The following is a 17,503-nucleotide window of genomic DNA, read 5'->3' on the forward strand; positions in this document are numbered from 1 at the left end:
TATTTTTCTTAATTATCTGTAAAATCTTATTTATAGAATCAAATATCTTTGACTATTTGATTTTTGTTTTGTTATCAAATGTCAACATTTCAAAAATCAAAACAATTTTCTTTCTTCATAATTCAATTGTTATTTCATTATGCCAATTGCGAAGGAAATTATTATAGCATTATGACAATAATCTGGTTAGTTTATTTATACTAATTTTGATATGATTTCACTATTCTTTTTGTTTACAACAAGTGTTTAGTTTGACAAAATCGAAAGATACTGGCCAAAATATTTTTAGTTAAACTGGCCAGTACTTTGCATTTTCATATGCTTTTGACGACTTGGCTGGAAATTTACAATGAAACTCAAGTTATAATACAACATTTAGATGATATATAGACTTAATGTTGTTTAGTTTTTAAAGGTGCTTGTAGCTTACACCTGCTTAGATGGATCCTTTGTAAATAGTTTTTTGAAAATTTTTACTTGCTGAAAGTTTTTCATATAATAAAGTTTATTTGAAACATGTTTACTTAAAACCACAATTTGAAATAATAAATTATATTATTGATATTTGAGTAACATTATATCATTTTGTTTTGAACAAAAAATATTTTACTATAAATAAAATATAATCCTGATAAACATTTCTAAATATTTAATATGCTAAATTATAATTTTGCGTTCTATTAACAATTTTAAATTTATAGTATATTCATAAATACATTCGTTTATAAGAAAACACATTGGTTCTTTAATTATTTCAATTTTCATAATGAAGAACTTCTATCATAAGATTTAATATAAAAAGCTAAAAAGGATATACTTTTATTAGCTTTGACTTATCCAGGATATAATTGAGATTTGTATGGTAGACTTAGTTTCCATGTATAGTTTCAACATATTCAATTCTCCACTTACCCATGGCATTCAAAGAATTGCATGTCAAATACACTCAATGCTGCTGTTTTACTGGAGCAGGGACTAAATAAAACCGAAACAACTAAACTAAACTATAATAGTTTATAGACAGATACTGTCTCATTCCTCCATGATGTAAAGTAATAATTTATATAATTTAGAGAAATTGTAATAGGAAAATGTAAATATTATTTTAAACACCAATAAAAAAGAAATCCATTTCTTTTAGAGTCTCTGTTTTACATATTTTTGTTAAGACATTATTATATATTATATTGAATAAAATTTGTATATTCATATCTGTTATAAGTGTATATTAGAATTTTATATAAAATATCTTATTCAGGTGAAATAAAATAACAATGGCTGAAACACCACCACCTTTAGTACTTTGCATGGATGATATAAACGGAAAGGAAGTGGAAGTGAAGATAGAACAGAATGATACCTTCCAAACTTTTATTAATAATTCCAAGTTTGTAATATTTATAATAAATTAAATCAGCCTCACGATGTGACTGTAAATGTGACTGGTTGTGAGTTTGATCCCCACTGCAGAAAAATAAATATTTATTAAAAAATTATATTTCCATTTCTTTGCTAAGCATAGAGTCGAGCTTTGCCACTTAACCATAGCTCCGGAATTCAGCGAAAAAGGGGAATTGAGTGTTTTAACACTAGGTTCCCTCTACCTAACCTGCTATGTGCGGGAAGTGGCGTGAAGGTGAAAAGAAATACCATTATATAGATATACATTTAAAGTTACTATTACTAATTTAGTTAGGAGTAACACTTTAATAATGTAGCTGAAATAAGATAGATAATTAAACTATTAGATTTATATATAAAAATTGTTAAATAAAAAGATAGATAATGCTAAACGGAATAACTAACAAATAGCTTAATGTCAATGTGTTTCAGAACTCTTCTCGGATATGAACTCGATCTTAATTCAATAACAGGGAATCAACAAGTGTCTCTCGATGACAATGCCTATACGTTCCTTTTAAGTACTGAGAAAAATCTCACCGATTCTACCTTAGACCCAACAAATTTCGAACTAGGTGCAAATCAGGCTGGTACTGACGATTTAGTCTACATCTTAGACGATGGCACTCAAATTCGCGCCTCTCAAATACATTTTGATAATGACGACCCCCTTACTGATTTAACATTAGAAAAATTACCTTTTATTAAACACACAGACGATGTAGATGAATCAGTTGATGATAATACAGAGACTGGTGAAATTAAAAATATAAATATTACCAGTCCAGTATCGAATAAGAACAGTCCCAAGTATAGCTTCGCGAACACTCTACCGTTCAAATTGGTTTCTAATAACGCAGCTAGTTTCGAAGCTCAATTTACGAAATATCTCGAAGAAAAATCTAAAACGTATGCAACTTTGCAATTGGCAAATAAAAATAAATCGCCCAAAACGTTGATTAGTGAAAATTATAAAAATAGTGATATAGCAAATCGTAATGTTTATACACGTGAGGATATTCTCGATATGTTCAAAAATTCTCCAGTAACATTCCTTCCGTATGATAATCAAAATTGTGATAAGCGTAGGCATGTTAGAAAAACTGACCCATCAAGACTTGGTAGGAATTGGAGCTCCAAACCTTTAATAGATATAGAGGCTAAAGACAAACATATTTGCTATATATGTGGTAAAATGGTGGATAACAAGGAAAAATTATATATTTTCGACAAAGAAGATCAAATGTTACACAGAAGTGAACAAAAGAAATATACCCAACTTAAAGTTATTTGTGAAATCTGTTTAACCGAAAATTTTGTGGCCAGTCGACTTAAAGGCTCGGAAGAAGCATTAAAAAATGATGAATATTTGGTCATTAAGAATAATCAACAGTTTATTTTTAAGAAAACAAGTTTGATTACTTTCAAACATACTTATAAATCTAATATTTTAAATGATAATGATATTAAAGAGAGCTCAGAGTTTGTTAACGTAGAAATCGGTCCCGACGGTGAAATTATAACTAAACCAGTCTGCAATATTAAGGCTGATGATTTAATAATAATAAAGGATGAGAAAAAAGGTAGTTCCAGTGACGTAGAGATTATAGAACCTGAAGCGGAACCGGAAATTGATTTAGACAATATAGATGAAGACGAAAACGTTAAAGAGTTTTTGGGGAAGTACCAAAATGATAGTAGTGATGTGAAAGAGTTAAAATGTAGGTTAGTAATGTTATGAATTCAGATAATTCTTATTTCCATTTCTTTTATAAAATTTCTATGCTGATCTTAGGGAATGTTATCAGCATATTTTTTTTAAAGATAATAGTATAAAGGTATAACTGAAGTATTCTAAATTATATTTGTTAATCAGAATTTTTAAGTTAGAAGCGTTACCTTCATTTCTAGTAGCCTTGTACCTACTTGCAAGAACCTTTCTACCCAGAAATAACCTAGCAATTGGAAAGAACGGAGTCGTTCATCTTTTACTTTCACTACCACAATATACTTAATACAAAACATATGACGTTTCTTATTTTAATAAAAATTAATATTTCTATTATATTTTTAAGATTTTGTAACAAAGACTTTAAAGATACTTCCGAAGTAATAAACCACGGTGAAGAACACAAGCACGATGCGGAGGGAGATGTAGTGTTCCCTTGTCCTTTGTGTGATTATGGTAATAAATTACAAATATTAATAATTGTATTGTTTTTTTTTGTATTTATAAAGTATGATTCAACACTTTAAAATAAAAATTGTTTTTTTTAGAAACGACATTCTTGCTGTATGCCGCACATAGCAGGGTATCAGAGGAACCTGGGAACCTAGTCTTTAGATACTCCATTCCCTACTTTCCGACGCCGCGCTTTGCCTCGTTACCAGAACTTCATCCGCTTGAACTACATAGCTATTCACTTACTAATATGCATTAAATTCATTTTTTTTATTTAAGAATAATATCTATATTTATCTACATATTCGTTTCTGAGATTAGCGTTAACAAATGCACTGAGCGAGCAAACAAAAAAATTAAATCGGTTTTTTTTGTTCTATACGTTGTAAAATACCAACAAACGGATGACGGAGACGGTGACGGAGAGAAGAAATGAAAAAATATTAAATAACTCATTTCCCCGAATGGGAGTCGAGCCCACAACCGTAACGGTCACACGCTTGTGCCACTGCACGACGACGATCTCATTTTTTAAACTTAACACATCTTTAGTTTACCACTTAGCACGATAAATGCTTCCTTACTTGTTTTTCATTAATATTTAATTTAATAGGATATTCTAACTTTAAATGGCTAAAAGGACACCTCAAAGTGGCCCACGACAATACTAAAACGGAAATTGATGAAGATGTAACTAAAGAAAATGATGGTAATTAATATTTATATTTTTGTTGTTATTGTTTTTTGATGAAGATATTAAATTGGAGTTAAGTTAATATTTCGATGGTAAAGTATCGAAATCGAAAACTACCCTTGTTAGTAGTTTAAAACAGCAATAAAAGATACTAACTAGGGGACCGTCGATTTGTATTTACAATATACATAAAATTAATATACACACGGTACATACTACGTTTCATGTAGGTGTCATCTCATTAGATAACGTGAGGTATTGGGTTACGTTCTTTATTGGAAATTGTCTCTAGAAGAAAGAACAAAAAAAATGTTAATATTAATACCAATTTTTACCTTACTTTCAAATATTTTTTTCTATAATTTGTTCAATGTTTTTACGGTTGGGTATCGAACCTACCTATATTCCAATTTACCTACCCATATTACTATTTAGTTGTAGTGTAATAGTACTCTATTTATATTGAAAATTATTTTTTATAGAAAAATCACCGTCTCCCAAAAGTTCTCCTGTTGCGAAGAGAACGAGAAGTTCATTGAAGAAGAGTGATCTTGAAAATGAACATGGTTAATATTTGTTTTAATGTGGCTATTTTTTCTTATATAAACGAATCGCGACCATCGCAGCGCAGTAGGTTACCAGGTTCCCACCTCTATGTGGTTATGTTCTTATGTTCTGCCTACTATACTAGATGCGGGATGAAGCGTGATCCTACAAAAAAATATAAATTACCTTTCGACCAAAATGTTTAATATAGTTCAATTTTAATACATTTTAAAACTAGTTTGATTTTAAAAGGTACAAAAGAAAATCAAAATAATGAAGAAACTAATGAAAATGCATCGGTTAGTTACTGTGATTTTTTGTTGGAATTATTCTATAGTAAGACTTTTTGGAGTGAATGAAATAGTTGTCGGTACAAATTTCGATTCGGGGAATATTTATATTTTCTATATAGATAGGTATTATAATTTTTTATCTATTGTCGTCTTGAAAGTTTCATGAAAATAAGTGTAGTAATTTCTCAAATTTAGCTCAGGAAAGATATTAGATTCTCATATACATTTTTACATTTATGTATGTATTTATTTAAATAAAGTAGAAATAAATAACGAACGTCCGACTTTAAACGCGATTGTTCAATCAACGATCGATAGAATGATCAATGAATTATTTACATTTCCTCGCTGTAGTAGACACCACGTTTTAACATGGTAATTTCTTGAAAATTGGCGGAAATGTTGCACTCTGTTCCCTATAACAGTGTTTAAACACGATATTCCCTCTGACTGTCCTGTTAAGTATGCGGGAAAAGCGTGAAAGTGATTAAAAAATTTGTGATGACTGTAAGTTTAAATTAAATTCTGAGGATGCTTATATCTGAAATATATTTTCATTTCGTTAGTCTTAGATAAAAAAATGTTGAAAATGAGTAGCATTGTTTTCAAAAATGTTTTATTTACATATTATTCAATTTAAAAAAAAAACTATGTATGTACAGAACGAACTGACTTTTACCACTGAGGTCAAACAAGAGTGCTTGGACAGCGACGATTCTATATGGATAGTCCAAACTGGGGACTATGATGACGAGTTGCAGAAATTATTGAAGGTACCTAAATTTCATATAATACGGTCCTGGATTCGTGGCCGCTCTGATGTGAGCTAAAGATCGCTGCGCAGATTTGTTTTTAGGATTCTTTCTTACTTTTTATTATTTTGTTTCCGATTGAACAATGTGCAAAAGTTTAGAACACCTAACTTCAAGGTTGCCACGAGTCGTCAGTCGTCAACCGCATGCGTACTGTACTTATCTATTTGAAATAATCGAAGAAGGGCCTAAATCACGTGAAGCTCGAAATGGCAAGAATAATATTAGTGTATCTTTATATACTATATACCTACCTGTTATCCTACCTCATGATATGCTCAGATTCTCTCTTCTCTTGTGATCTCGTCATAATTTTTTTTGGCCTAACGCCTTATCCCGCACATTGCAAGGTAGGCAGAGGAATTTGGGAACCTAGTGTTGAGACACTTCCTTTCCCTTCTTTCCCCTATTCTAAAGGCGTATTATTGGCGTGTTTTTGGCGGAACTCAAATTTTAAATAAATATTTCATTTCCTTGAACGGGAAACGAGCCCACAAACTGTGGCGTTTATAATCAAACGCTTGTGCTTCTGCGACACGACTTGTATTTTTTTACTTAGACCATTTTAATTTTAAGTCATGTTCATTTTAAAGGTAAATGAACCTACCAACGTTAATGATCTAAAGAAGCACAAATGTTTTAAATGCAGGTAAGTTTTGTAAATTACAACTATTTTTTTTTATATTTCTGTAATTGTATGTAGGTATAAAAAATATAATAAAAAAAGGCTAAGGTGGCGCAGTGGGCTAGCATTTTACTGTAAGCACGATGGTTGTAGGTTTCTGTCCCCACTTGGAGGAATAATTGGATTTTGAATTATTTTCATATTCTCTATGCTCTGCCCTCGCTATGCTTACGAATAGAGCTTTTAAGAAATCTAAATACTTATGCTTTTAAGAAAACTAAATATATATTATATTTTAGCAAAATATTTCCCAATTCGGAAACCTTATCCGTTCACAAGTGTAAGAAAAGAGGCAGAAAACGTAAAGTTATTTCTAAAGACGAAGCTGTTATATTAGTGCCGTCTGAAGAGGACTTTATAAGGGTAACGATTGTACTAATTTTTTTTTCCTATTGGGTAACATTATCTATTTTTTACTGCACAATCTCCTTCGTGTGTTCTTCATAATGCCATATGTAATCAAAGAATAGAATAGAATATCTTAGAATCTTTTGGAATGTATATATCCTTTTTGTTTAGGTAAACGTAAAATTAGAGATATATTTTTATAGTTTTTCTATTTAACATAATTCTTACCTTTCATTCTATAGTAGACTTAAAGAATCTTAATATTTATTGTGTAATAAATGAAAGTATTTATTTTTCTTAATTAGCTTGTAGTTATTATTACTAAGTAGACACTAGATCAAAATAAATTAAATAACATTCGCATTTTTTACATAAATTAATATATATTTTAAATTTAAATTTTAAGAGAGCTCAAGGAAGACCTCGTCCAACAGAAGAGTCGTGTGATAATGATCTTTTAGTGGAGGTGAGTTGATTATTTACGAACATCACTATCTTTTATTATTTAGATTCACGCTGGATTCACAGCACATGTATATATAGACCTGGGAACTGAGTGTTAAGTCACTTTGTTCCTATTTAAACACTTCCGTTCCCCACTTATCGCCGAATTCCGGAGGCATTGCTTCTTGAGAGGCGGACGCTGAGCTTTGCCTCGTAGAGCGAAAATTTAAAATATTTCATTTTCTCGAGTACGCCTGAGTTTCCCTGCGCCTTGAAAATAATCAAATTCTATACAAATATTGGATCTAATTTTAATAATAGGTACAATCAAAATAAGTTCCTAAACTTAAACTAAAAATATGATATATTATTTATATAAATAATAATAATAATATACTTTTTTTACTAAAATTAAAAAAAAATCCTCTTATAAACAGAGAACACGCAAAAGAAAAAGTCGCGCTTCAAGCGACGCTCAAATAGTGACATGCGATAATTGTAACGAATCTTTCACTTCGAAAGTTAGATTGAAATTTCATATGTAAGTTTTTTTTATGTTTTTATATTATGTAGTAGTAGGTAGGGGAGAACCTCATTCATTCTATGGTGTTGTTTTTTTTGCCATGATATCCAATATTGAACATTATAGTAAATCATTTTGCAAATAGAATGTGATCCTGTATTTTAGATATTTTTTTTAAAACAAACTTTAAATCTTAAGCTAGACAAAATATAATAGTGAAAACTGCATTTAAATAGGTTAAGCCATTTCTAAGGGTGGTGCACAAACACAAAGAGGAACAGATAGACAGAAAAATAGGCAAAAAAAATGATTCTATTTAAGTAATTGATAAATGTCACCAATAATAGATCTACTCATTAATTTTCCATATCCAAACCGCGATCAGTTACAATTTTATTATATACTTATATATATTATTGTATATCTATATTAACATTTACATATTCAAGGCAATTCCACGATCCAAGTAATCTATTAATATCAGACGGTGAATACAAATGTATCGAGTGTGAGAATGCTAAGTTCTTCACGGAAACGGAGCTGTTCGATCACGTGCATTTCCAGCATGATAAGCAAAAGCGATGGCAGTGCCCCGTCAAAGGGTGTGGAAAAACATTCTTTTTGAGGTAAGTTAGTTAGTTTTTTTATATGTAGATTTGGAGTTTTATGTGAAAATTGTCTTTTTTTTTGTATTTATAATTTTTTGGAGTAATTTTGTTGTATTTATTTTCTAAAACCACTCTATAAAAATATTATCTTATCTTAAAAATATTTCGGAAATTCTAAGTATGTGAATAAGATTTTTTTTCATAGTGAAGATTTGTACAAATAGTAATATATTCAAACCCGTAAGTGAATTTAAATTACAATTATTTCTTAAAGCATATAAATATATAATTTTCCTATATTTTCCACAAAATAGGGCAACACTGACAAAACACAGTCGCACACACACAGACACGCGGCGTTACGTGTGTGTGACCTGCGGTAAAAGATTTCTGGATAAACAGACGTTAGACGAACATGGGGTTACTCATTTACAGGTATATATTATTTATGTAGATTTATATGCCTTGAATTACCTTATGACAACTTTGGACGTGATATGATATGAACCAAATAAAAAAAAATTGCGAATTTTCAATACCCGTATAACACGCGTATAATGTTGTACGGAAAATTTTGTTCGGAACATTTTTATTTTTGTTGGAAATATCTTGCTTATGAAATTTCTATTACAAATATATTTATCATAATTTCTATGAGTGAGAATCAAACTAACAATCATTGCGTAAGTCTAAACAATGTCATTATGTTTGTCGACAAAACTCCATACATAGGTACATACATATATTTTAAAAATTAAGTTAATCTTTTAGATTACACTTTTTCACAATTATAAGAAAAAAATAAGCAGTCCAATAAGCACAATTTTTCACAATTCATAGATAAAACCATTCCAATGTCACATATGCTTAAAACAACTGACCCGTCGCTCCCGTCTCCGCATGCATTTGCGAGCTCACGAGGAAGAACTGTCCCCAGCTTTGGTTCTAGTTTGTGGTATATGTTTTAGAGCTTTTAGAGATCATAATGATGCACAGGTTAGTCATTTTTATACTGAAGGTTATTAAATCAGAATCTATATAACAAAATGTGATAAACATGAAAATTTTTAAGAGGACAGTTATATCTTAGCGACTGGATGATCGTTCGATGTCCACTCGAGAAAATTTAATATTTTTAGTTCTTCGCTCTGGTGTCGCGCTTCGTTGAATTCCATTACTGTATTCGCAATAACTCCAGAATACGGCGAAAAGTGCGGAGCGCAGAATCTTATCACTAGGCTCTCTCTTTCTATCCTGCTACATGCAGAATACATGCGTGAAGCTGAAAGAAAAATGAACATAAACAAAAATAATAAAACTACAAACATAAATATAAGTATAATATTGAACATACGAGTAAATATGAACAATGTATAATCCTAGCAACACTTTTAATTTGAATATCTATATATGATTTTTATTAATATTAATAACCATTAATATTATTAAAAATATATATAGTTCATATTACTTTAATTATTCCGTATAAAAAAATTAGGAGCATTCCGTTAAATCAACGGAATGTATAACAGAGTTTACAAAAGATTTGAAAGAAGATGCGGAAGCGAGTGAACAACTGTCGCCCACTAGTGGTATTGTCAGACACACTGTTAGGATTGTGGGTAAGTATAGGGTAATGTTAAAAGATAAAGATAGTTATATAATAGAACTTCTTTTATTTCTATAAGAGAAGTTAAAAAAATAATAAAGAAAGCAATGAATTGTTTATATATAATATGTTTGATTATAAAGTAACTTCACTCATTTTCCTGCATACCAGCAACTTAGTGTTAAAAACATAGTTTTCGCTTTCCATCCGAATTAGATAATGGGTATGAAAATTTCTTATGGTACAATTAAGTTTCATATTAATTATAATATCTTACAACAAGATCATTAATTTATTTTGTTAATTTTTTTTTGTTTATTCTTTACTTATACTATTTTTTATTTAATTGGCAATAGGAGTGTCTTAACAGTAGGTTCCCTCTGCCTACACTGCTGTGTGCGGGATACAGCGTGAAGTTGACGTTTAGTAATATATATAGACTGTAAAGTTACATTATATTTCCTGATTTTTCGTAAAAAATAAATAATAAATATTTTAAAAAATCCATACAGAATGCCCGCGTCTATCCCAAGGAATAGAGAGACAAGTTAACAACACGATGAGTGAACAATTGCTGTCTAATTTAGACGAAGCGGCTAAAAATATTATACGAGTGGTTAACATAGAAAAGGCGTTCCGTTGTGAATATTGTGAAGAGTTAGTGCTATTTATACATATTTTAGTTTAAGTTATTTAGTTAGTTGGTTGTTTATTTTTCTCATAAAGACAATCGGTCTTTATTTTGCAAGTGTATTTTTTTATTTAATACTAATTAATTATCTAGTTTTTTTTTATCTTCAACATTTTGATTTTCCGCATAAAAATCCGTTTTGGGTAAAAATTTTCAACGGAATTTCAAACTTTAGATACTAGAGAGGATTAACACATATTTATGTTATTGGTTTCTACATTTTAATTTTTAAAATGTTTGCTTTCTTTTAGTGTGTTTTATTTGGAAGATGCTCTAAATAACCATAGAGTGATACACAAAGGAATAAAAAATCCATTCACATGTCATATTTGCAAAGTCAGTTTTGCTACTTATTCGAGGTGAGAATAAAAATTAAAATTTTACAGGTATTTAATATTTATATTTTTTATTGCACATAGTGGGCTAATATGCTAATAAGCTGACTATAAATGAAATTCTTGTGAGAATAGAAGAAATGATTGAGCAATATATTTTTCTCAAGGGTGATAAGATCTATCTTAGATAGAAATCGGAGATATTATTTATCATATTTATGGATCTAGTGATTTTGATGAAATTTGAAATGAAAGAAAAACATCCAAACGATAATCTATAGTTTATTTAAGTATAAAACATTTTATTCCTTTAAAAGAATAATTTTAATAAATTTATTTTTCTCCAATTAGGTGCACTACGCACAAAACAACCCACGGTTTTTATAAACGTAACACTAATGAGAGTAGAAATGAATCTACTTCCGGTCCGGCGAGCGCGGGGATCTTAGGTTACGGGGGATTTCCTGTTGTGAAGCACTTCCTATGCGAGGTTATATGAAACTTCTGAAATATTTGTAGATTATCTGTAGCTATCATAGATTATAGAAAAAGAATTAAAAAAAAAACATATTTTTAGGACTGCGGCCGGTCTTATTTACATTGGACGTACCTACAAGTACATAGACGAATGAAACATGCAAATGAAAATTACATATTTAAATGTAATCAGTGTGATTTGACCTTTCCTAATAGGCGAGTACAAAAATTTTGTTTTCGTTCTTTTTTTTTCAGCTTCACGATCTATCTCGCATGTCGCAGGGTAGGCAAAGGGTCCATAGAGTTAAGACATTCCGCTTCCCACTCAATGCGGCACTTTGTCTTGATGCGAAAGCGAAGAAATTAAAATGTTAAATATTTTATTAAATTAGTTTTATTTGCAATAACCAGTTTTGATTGTAGTATTTGTTAATAAAAAATTATGACATTTCTTCAACAAATATTTTCTGTGGAGGAATGGAGTCGAACTAACGATTCGCTGTTCCATTCAAATAAATATTTTTTTATATATAATCTAAATATATATATATATATATATATATATATATATATAAAATCTAAAATAACATGTGACATTCTGATTTTAAATTAAATCCGCTAACCTTGGCTTAACTTCTTATAAAATATTGTATTTTAGTTGGAGTGTAACATACCATAGAAAGAAAACTCATAACAACGATGAAAATGGTGGTTTTACTAAAATCGTACGCGATAATTATCGGTAAGTTTTGATAAAGACTTATTTAGAAAACGTATAAAATATTGAAAGTGACGGAATTTGAATTTTTTCAAATTTTTATACGTTTTAAAAATTCTTTTCATTCCTAAGTGTGGAATTAACACTTTAAAATATTTATATTGTTTGCGGACTAGATTATTTGGACAATTATTTATTTGATGATTTAATTGTTATTTTAATTATGAATGTGGTTAACACCTATTTATAGTTACACTGGGCTGGAGCAGGCAAGGCGAGTGTTGATATATCGGAAAGGGTACCCTTGCACCTGTAGTCGCAAATCCCAGACCCTGCTCCATGCTCCACTTCTGATGTGTTAACAGGTGTTTTGTACCTTAGTAACGTTTTTTCAAAAATATATTTCACTTCTAATTTCTAACAATATTTTTATAATAATAGTATTCCATGTCGCGACTGTGATGCCATTTTGCCAAACAAAAATGAACTCTACAAACACAGAAAGAACGCACACAGTGACGAATCAATGCAAATAGTGAGACCAGGTATTTATAGTTATTTATTTTTATTATTTATTTTATTTATAGCGTCACTCTGTATTCCGCACACAGCAGGGTAGGCAGAGGGAATTCTCGAGGCGGAACTCAAGGACGCGCTTTTCTTTGTTACTAGAGCGAAGAAATGAAAACATTTTTTTTTTCTCCCAAGAGGGAATCGAACCTACAAACGTTGTGTTTACTGTTTTGTTTGTTGTTTTGCACGCTTGTTCCCTGCGCCACGGCGGCTCCAAAGAAAAATATTAATATTATTTCAAAGATTAACTGTTTTTTTTATAATACACAGGTAATGGTCGAAATACAATTTGTAATCAATGTGGAAATAATCTACACAACGTGTACGCGTTACAGAAACATATTAGGTGAGTCATTTTTATAGTACCTATATTTGTGTTAAGATATAAGCTGTGCTAGCATTCTTCTTCATTTAAATTTACTCTGATTATAGTTTCGATTCCTGGTCAAATAATATTTATAACTTTCTTTTTTCCTTGGTGTTGAAAAATGTATCGTTAGATTACACTATTAGGTATACCACGCAATATATTTGTTATAATCGAAAGCGCAAGTAAAAATTGATGTGCTTCTAATTCTAAATATTACACTATTTCACTGTTTATTCCATCTGTAGACACATGGCATCTTTTAGCAATTACAGTGCCGTACCTAATAGGAGATTCGAGTCCCCCGGGCCCGCCTTTGAACTTGGAGCCTGGTTGTTTACAAAGCCTTTTGGGCCCATGGACCTAGAGGGGGGCCGGGTGGGCCGTACCCATTCTAGAATAGTCTGGCGCCCACCTGTAAATTTATTTACAACAAACTGGAACTATCATTACAATATTATCTGTTCAAAGCTATATAAGAAAATATCTCTAGATATGCCAATGTTTCGGCCCCTTTTAGAAGTACAGAAAATATTTAAAATCATAATTCTACTACTGGCTTTTATGATTATTTTATTTGAGGCAATAAACGAACTGTTTTTATAACATTAACTAAATTAACAAAAAATATGTTTTTTCTTTTCATAAAACAGAGAAATACACGCCACAGACAATAAACAGTCCAACACATGTTCGACATGTTCGCGATCGTTCCGTTCGCCGTCCGTTCTGGACGAACATGTCCGCACGCACACCGGCGAGAGGCCGTTCCCGTGTGACGTGTGCGGTGTTGCTTTTAGACGGTAAAAATTTATATTTTTTTTCTGTTTCTGTAATATATGTACATCGTTATACCATAACCTCCTGAATCCACATCATCTGAATTGAGTTTAAGTGTTTCATTCAATTAAATATTAATATAATTATGGTATCGGTTCAATTAAATATTAATATACGTTAATTTGCTAAGCCCTATAAAAGATTGTATTCACTTTACAATTATTTTTGATTTTTGCAAGAGGAGACCCCGGAAGGCATGTATGAAGATGGTCGGTCTCTCTGACTACCCCGCTAGGGATAAAGCGTCAAGCTATGTATGTAATTATTTTTGCATCATTACAACAAAATCCATTGTTTTGGCCCCGTTTCAAAAAAATTATATAAATAATATAATATACATTTTCTCATATTTTCTCCATCAACTAGGTCAACAGCCATGAAAAACCATAGATTAATTCACACAGGCGTAAGACCGTGGGTTTGTATGAGGTGCCCAAAAAGGTTCCGCATAAAGTCTGATCTGAGGACTCATATACGATTGAAACATCCAACGCATATGGCGGTCATAGAGGTACGAGTTATTTTTATGAGTTAATTTAGAACAAAAACTACAACTGTTTATTTAAACTGATATTTTTTTTTTTATTTATACACCGATTAAAATAAAACAAACACTAAATGGAAAAAGAGGAATGCTGTTAAAATATAATAGAAAGAATGGCGTTTAAATTAGTTAAGCTGTTTTCGAGATTAGCGTGCACAAATGTATACAGTTTGTATGTGCGTTTGTGGTAAACTTCCATTTAACTAATTAAGAAAGTGCGAAAGGTTATTAATAAAACTAGTTTCTCTTTACCTACCCTGGTATAAGTATGTGAGAATTATATGAATCTGGTCGACACTCTGTCTATTTTCTATCTCTCTCTAAATTATGTTAAGTCACTTCACACAGCTTATGTTTCAGATCGAAGGCACTAATTGTACCCAGGAAATGATCTATCAACATTTAGCTTCAAACAATATTACACGAGATAAAGTTATTGAAGTTTCAACAGTCTCTTTTGCTAAGGTTTGTTTTTTTATGAAGTTGTATTGATATTTGCAGTTAATTTTGCAAAGGATGATGATTAAAATGTGTGATGAGTGAGGGTCCAAACTTTGCTTATAGGCGTTTTCCGCATATAGCAGGGTAGGCAGAGGGAACCGTAGTAGTAGTTAAAACACTCGTTCTCGATGTTCCGCCGAATATTTCATATTTATAATTTAAAATAATCCTTATTTTGGTGTGAAAGTGATATATTATAGTAATCTTGCACGTAATATAAGAGATACGCGATTTTAATAGAATTTATATTCTTTTTTGTGCGAAGTTTAATATAAGGAACGAAATATTAACTTTATATTTCATGTTAAAATCTCAGAATTCTACCAACATAGTACCAAACTCAATTCGGGCGTTGTCCCTAATGAATGATGTCCCTAAAAATTGTATAGTGGTACCAAAACCAACGGAACTAAATGGTAAATATAAATAAAATGTTTATAAATCCAAATTTACCTATCGATAATCTTATATACTTTGGTCAATATTTTTTTTGTCAATTTTAGTTAATTGCTTAAATTAAACTAAGTAAATTTAACTAACTAAAATTTATACTCATGTATTACTAAGATGTCTCTCAGTGGGATATCGTTTGTATTGTTTGTAACTCTCTGTGAGTATCTTTTACACAAGCGATATTTGTGGGTTCGATTCCTATGAGGAAAAATGTGTATTAAACAATTTTCTTTATCATACAAAAGTTATAAAATGGAATAAAATTAAGCTTGTCACTAGATTTTCATTATCTATGAAGAGTTATAAAGTACTTATTTGAAAATTAAAAAAGAAAATTTTTTTTTGTATATATTTTACATCTTATTGTTTTAATATGTTATTTTTTTATATTTTTTATATATTATATTTTTTATATACAGACATATGTCAAACATATCGACGTGGCAGAGGTATAGGAAAAACGATACAACTAAATAAAACTAACGATAATTCTAATGACTACCAACATAATAATAATGTAAGTTTATTTATTTTTTAATTACTTCTTGAATTTATATTCAACAGATATTATTTAAAATTAAATTAATGTAAGTAATTTCTGTATTAACTAAAAATTGACCTTAAAATGCTTTTGTTTAGATTTTTTTTTAGCGATTCTCACAAATTCCATTTATTTAGGTTGACGAGCCGTGGCCTGAAATTAAATCTTCTGAACATTATTGTCAGGGAGAAAATAAAAATAATGATTCGCAGCAATTTGCAGCTAACTTCAGAGCGGCCACAACTCGTCGACCGTACTATATATACTATATTAGGGAAACAGCTTGAATCTAAAAAATGTTTTTTTCTCACTCTCACAAATTATACATACAATATATTTTTTTCTGTTTCCTCCAAAAGCTACCTGAAATGCAAGTAGAAAAAAGTAATTTATTACAAAACTTATCAAATATCAATGTGGAATTATTACTTCAAGATGGAAATTTAGTGAACGGAAATGAAATGGTACAATTACATATAAATGATGAAATATTGGAAGAGTAAATTTATATGTAGTAGATATGTTATATGTAAACATATATGAATCTATATGTATGAAGCAACATTATCATTTTTGTTTTAGCATTTATTATATATTTTGAGTTAGTCATTTTTAGCAAACTCATCAATGGCTTTGTTAAATTTATTAAAATAAATGTATACTTTTTTTACTTCATGGAATTTATTTAAATTTATTTAAATTATTGTCTGTTTGACAAATTGTTTTAATGAAGTTGTTTAAATTTTGCATGTCCTTTAACACTTTATTTGCAAAACTCAAGTAAATATAGTTATGTTATTATTTTTTTCATTTACAAATCGTTTCAATGATATTGTTCAAATTTTTTTTATGCTTTAATTTTATTTAGTTATTATTTTTATTTCATTCTGTAGTTACTTACTTTAGTAAAATTATCAACAATATTGCAAAATATATTAAAATGCTTATTTCTAAAACAATGAAATACAGAAAATATTTGAATGTTTTATTTTATCATATTTTAGTGTTAAAAGTTGTTTTAATAAAATAGCATAAATTTTACTTTTGTTTATTTTACTTACTTATGTTTATTAAGTAGTTAAGTTTTGTTTCTTATTAAAAATTAATGAAATGGCGATTTTGTTAACTAGATATAAGTGATAATAAATATTTTCTTTTTATACCTTGTCGTTTTATTTAATTTTCTTCGTTTTATATTATTTTTTATAATAACCTTTCGTACCACTCCACAGATAATTTCTCAAATTTTGACTAAATGTGGAGAGTAGTGTGTATCTTCATATACAATGATTGACCAATTGATCGATCGATTCATAGA

At 29.8% G+C, this 17,503-nt stretch overlaps 1 protein-coding gene across 1 annotated transcript; it reads left to right on the forward strand.

Moving 5' to 3' along the window:
• Positions 1–49: 49 nt before the first annotated feature.
• On the forward strand, positions 50–16,813 carry LOC146537350 (uncharacterized). Its single transcript, XM_085187811.1, has 29 exons — positions 50–185; positions 1,259–1,387; positions 1,834–3,126; positions 3,477–3,586; positions 4,197–4,292; positions 4,760–4,843; positions 5,076–5,117; positions 5,771–5,889; positions 6,522–6,577; positions 6,853–6,976; positions 7,368–7,427; positions 7,843–7,946; positions 8,378–8,554; positions 8,851–8,971; positions 9,377–9,532; positions 10,035–10,158; positions 10,658–10,802; positions 11,088–11,195; positions 11,523–11,661; positions 11,749–11,864; positions 12,307–12,390; positions 12,808–12,911; positions 13,210–13,285; positions 13,960–14,109; positions 14,513–14,657; positions 15,051–15,155; positions 15,508–15,607; positions 16,064–16,161; positions 16,545–16,813. Exons 2-29 carry the CDS (start codon positions 1,275–1,277, stop codon positions 16,686–16,688), a joined length of 4,293 nt encoding a protein of 1,430 aa, XP_085043937.1. The 5' UTR covers positions 50–185; positions 1,259–1,274; the 3' UTR covers positions 16,689–16,813.
• Positions 16,814–17,503: the final 690 nt, after the last annotated feature.

This window comes from Heliconius melpomene, chromosome 7 (genome assembly GCF_056956725.1).
Source record: "Heliconius melpomene rosina isolate 202511_hmr_F chromosome 7, ASM5695672v1, whole genome shotgun sequence".
Taxonomy (NCBI): Eukaryota; Metazoa; Arthropoda; class Insecta; order Lepidoptera; family Nymphalidae; genus Heliconius; species Heliconius melpomene.

Bases quoted from the DNA above. Each gene is read 5' to 3' on its own strand.
- LOC146537350 (XM_085187811.1), top strand. From the start codon at position 1,275: ATGGCTGAAACACCACCACCTTTAGTACTTTGCATGGATGATATAAAC. The intron at 8,555-8,850 runs GTAAGTTAGTTA...TCCACAAAATAG, and splicing joins GGAAAAACATTCTTTTTGAG to GGCAACACTGACAAAACACA. The intron at 15,608-16,063 runs GTAAATATAAAT...TTTTATATACAG, and splicing joins AAAACCAACGGAACTAAATG to ACATATGTCAAACATATCGA.